This window comes from Charadrius vociferus, unplaced genomic scaffold, assembly GCF_000708025.1.
Source record: "Charadrius vociferus isolate BGI_N301 unplaced genomic scaffold, ASM70802v2 scaffold14, whole genome shotgun sequence".
NCBI classification, from domain to species: Eukaryota; Metazoa; Chordata; class Aves; order Charadriiformes; family Charadriidae; genus Charadrius; species Charadrius vociferus.
Window position 1 is genome coordinate 9,444,228 of NW_009648876.1, and position 4,328 is coordinate 9,448,555.

The 4,328-nt window shown below is 43.5% G+C and overlaps 1 protein-coding gene across 1 annotated transcript in view; it reads left to right on the top strand.

The window, feature by feature from the left end:
- The window catches only part of FCF1 (FCF1 rRNA-processing protein), a 4,983-nt gene extending 1,031 nt beyond the window's left edge, over positions 1-3,952 (top strand). The window contains exons 2-7 of the mRNA XM_009887031.1: positions 43-136; positions 394-542; positions 799-871; positions 1,772-1,859; positions 2,283-2,377; positions 3,680-3,952. Coding sequence (XP_009885333.1) covers positions 43-136; positions 394-542; positions 799-871; positions 1,772-1,859; positions 2,283-2,377; positions 3,680-3,728 — 548 coding nt within the window. The 3' untranslated portion in view covers positions 3,729-3,952. The remainder of the gene's footprint in view (positions 1-42; positions 137-393; positions 543-798; positions 872-1,771; positions 1,860-2,282; positions 2,378-3,679) is intronic.
- The last annotated feature ends 376 nt before the right edge of the window (positions 3,953-4,328 follow it).

Genomic DNA, 4,328 nt, shown 5'->3' on the forward strand with positions numbered 1-4,328 from the left:
CGTGTCCCCCCCTCCCTGTCGTGTCCCCCCCTCCTCCCCCAGGAGTGTCTGTGTTTCTTTGCAGTAACGAGAAGGAGCGGGCGAAAGCCGCCGTGAAGAAGAAAAAGGATCCGAGTGCCATCAAGGAGCGGGAGGTGTAAGTTCTGCCGACGCTTTGGGGACCGAGGGAGGGCTGCGACCAAGGGCATTTCCGAGCAAAGCTGTCAGAGTAGGAAAAGGTGCCCCAAACGAAGGGAGTGGGCTTGGGAGGTGGCGGGAGGCCTGACAGGTCACCCTCCCATGCTGCCTTGTGTTGTTTCTGCTCATCACCCTTCCTTCGTTTTGTGGAAGATGTAGGATTGGATATGTTGGTAATTGCAGTTAACTGATTGGAATTCTTTGTCTTCCCGGCAGCCCCCAGCATCCTTCTTGTTTGTTCTTCCAGTATAATACACAGTTGGGCCCCCCTTATCACATCCTGGTTGACACTAACTTCATCAACTTCTCCATCAAGGCCAAGCTGGACCTAGTGCAGTCGATGATGGACTGTCTCTATGCCAAGTGTGAGTGTCCGCATCACCTGCAGCTTCTTCTGGACCCTGTAGTGCCATGGTGTGCTCGTGATGTGCTTTATTGGCCTCATATCAATAGCTGAGATTAACAGAAATCTTGAAAAAAAGATATGTGCTTTAATCGTCGAGCTCATTGTTTGTGGCTATGGTAACCCTGGAACTGTCTTTGGTTTCAGTCAAACAGTGGTTTTAAGGGGTCTGTAAAGAAATATTGCTTGGTTTTAATACAGGCTTTTTTTGCGTATAGGTATTCCATGTATCACAGATTGTGTAATGGGTGAAATTGAGAAGTTAGGACAGAAGTACCGTGTGGCATTAAGGTATGTGCAGGGTGTTCTCCATTTCTATAACTTTGTGTTTTAATATAAGTAAATGAAAAGCACTTTCCATGACAGTGCTCTTGCACTACAGGGTGGTTAAGTTGTTGCGGAGTCCCAAAATTGCTTTTGTTTCTCTGGCTGTATGAGATCAGTACGACAGCTCAAGTTTTAGATTATATTTTTAAAAACTAAATGCTAGGTATGAGCACACAGTATTGATCTGTAAATCTTTTTTTTCCCCTAAGACTTTCAAACAAACACTTACTCCTGTTTCTCAAAATAGATTTTTATTTTTTTTTAATTATAGAAATTTCTAAAAATAAAGAAATGACCCAAGTCTTATGGAACCTCATGTTATTCCTGTAGGAGGAGGTAGCACACACTGGTAATCTAGAGCCAAGTTACCGTGTGATCTGTACAAAACTAGTCCTATGTAGTTCGTGCTCTCCAGGTGTACCAGTCAGATGTATTGTTCTTCACTTTTTATTTTGGCCTGTTGTGTTGTAAAGTATCCAAATGCATCCCCTAAACAGCTTTGACGTTCCCCCTCAGAGAGGAGGTGACGTGTTCCTATAGGCACAGTACAAAAGACCAGATACTAGAAGTTCTAGTTCTTCCCACAGGTAATTTGTTTCAAATTACTTTGTTAGGCAAGTGCCTAACATTGTGGGGATCTTGAACCCAACTATCAAGTACTAAAAAATAACCTAATCTATAATAATTAGCCAGACAAATGGCAGTCTTTTTTTTGCTCCTCATTTCAGTTGACTGTTGTGTACCATTCATTCCATTCCTTCAGCCCTTGTTTTGAGAATAACGTGCTGCGTTCCTGTTCCTCCCGACTATGTTACTGTACACTCTGGTCTGATTGCTGTGATGATGCCTTATATGTCCCCACAGGATTGCCAAGGACCCTCGGTTTGAACGCTTGCCATGTATGCACAAAGGAACCTACGCAGATGACTGCTTGGTACAGAGGGTCACTCAGGTATTTCTGTTTCTGAAATTTTCTGTATTGTGCTAACATACTAAAAAATCCTGAACCGTCCTAGTTATTGATGACTTAAATTTCCCACAAAGTAACTGCAAAAATCTCACTAAGGGGCAGCTTCAGTTCCTAGCACAACTTTATTTGAAGCAAGGTATAGTTTTCCCGGATCATTCTTCAACGAGCACTTAGGATGGGAAAGCTGTCAGCTGGGAAGGCTGGACAGACCTTGGGAATTTCTACAAATCTATTTTGATGAGCAGAAGGATGTTACTAGTCTGCTGTGGCCCTAGTAATGCCTCAATGAGGCCTCGTAGGCCTCTTAACGTTCAATGAGCTTACTGAATAGAAGCTTTTGCTCAGCTTTCTCTCCTTTCTGCGGGTTCGCTGGTGTTGAATCTGACTTGCCCCTTTTTTTTGCAGCACAAGTGTTACATTGTGGCCACAGTGGATAAAGAGCTCAAGCGGAGAATACGAAAAATCCCAGGAGTGCCTATAATGTATATTTCCAGGCACAGGTAAGAGACCTCTGACAGGGAGGAACACTGCCTGGCAGAATCCTTGTCTGACCAGGACTTTGTCCCTGTGTACTTCCCTCCTGCATTGTCATTAGTGCAGATTGCAGTAAAGGCGCTAATGTTAGCGCAAAAGTAGAAGTACAGCTGCAGCTGGGAAGAGACTGGCCGCAGACCCACTTTTATTGCAGCTACACGTTCACTTGCTTTTATCTGGAAAACTGGTTTCCTCGAGGCCAGTGCTTCTGTAGATCAGTTTTTCTTACCAGCAGCAGGACTACTAGGCAAATGCATTCTACAGGTTCTTGAGGAAAAGAACCATTATTGTTCCATACTCTATTTGATAGCTTTGTGTACCCTCAGCCAAGAGATTGGATTTGCTTCTTAGCTGAAAACCAAACCAACTCGGGAGGATGCTAGTGCAGCAATTTCAACAGATTTTTGCAGTATCTGCAAGTACTGGCTTGCTTTATTTATTTGGGTTTTTTTAATATGCAATATGACCAGTGATCTACTGTAAAAACACTTGCGTAAACTCATTTCCTGTTCTTTCCAAAGCACTCATAAAGGCCAGACTAAGAAGACTCTACTCACCTCTGTCATATCCAGTGTTTTAATATTTCTTCTACATAATGATGTACAGCCCGGAAGATTTATCATGCATAGAACTTATGCCAAATTGTTTCACAGTGTGGTAGATATGTTTGGTAGCATGGTAAGGGGAGAAGTCAGGACATGGAGAGAAAAGAGCCAAAGTCTTCAGATGGGATGGAAGAGATAGAGGAAAGGAGGCAGGTGTGCTAGCAGTTGGAGACGATTAGTTTGGTACTATGCAGACAGAGCAGTATGTCAGCAATGAGAAGGCTGTTTGCTATAAATATGTGAAGTCATAACTGATATATAATTAGAATGTGGCTCAGAAGATTTTTTTCCCTCAAAACATCTTTGCCCCTTATTCACTGTGGCCATGAATCATAAGTTGAATGGATGAAGTTTTATTCTCCATGGTGGTCTGCTCTTAAATCCTAAGTCAGAGCTTAGAAAACCACCATTTTTTCCCTTCTCTGGAGATGACAAGTTTTTGAGGTGCCTGATTTCTGAGTGTGAGGTGAAGGGTAACAACAACAACCTTATGCAGGCTTTTCACTTTTAGAAGTAGTATTTTTCTTCCTGGGGATCTGAGCTGCAGATAGAAACACAACAAAGCTGCTTGCTCTTCTGCCTGCCTGTAAGCCTATTGCTGCATGGGGAGGGAATCAATGTGGAGTAGGCTTTCTTTGTAAGTTTTCCCTCTTTCTTTCTCAGATACAATATTGAGAGGATGCCAGATGATTACGGCGCTCCTCGATTCTAACCTGTCCAGCCAAGCCATCGATGCCAGGACTCTGAACCAGGATAAGGGTCCTTTTGGTTCCAACCCTCCTGCTTTCTTTTTTGCTGGGTCTCTGCTCGTAGGATTGTGGGTGACATTGAACTGACTTCATAGCCTTGATCTTCTAAGAAAAAGCTACTTGGAAGAGTCTGTTTTTATTTCTCCTTGTTCTGACTTGGCCTGACTACCCATAGCTGGGAGAAGCATACGGGAAAGAGAGGACAGCAGTGTCCAGAACATGCCTAACTCTCTCTTCATTGGGGTAATTGGAAAAAGTGATTTCAGCATTCTGAATTAAATACCGGTGATGCAATTCTGGCTGAGAATGAGACGACAGAAATTTTAGGAGTTTCTTATTGCTGCACCTGTGTTGTGGTTTGGGCCTCAAACCAGGACAACCTGCAGCGGGACAAGTATTCCTCTGGGAAACTCCCCCACACCTGTCCCACGAGCAAATTGGAATCTGCGTTCTGGACAAAAGACATCTAATCCGCAGCAGTTGGCATGCCTACTCTGGACCTGTGGTCTGGAAGATTTTAACTCAGAATTGATGGGCTTTTATTCAGCTGTACAATGAATGAT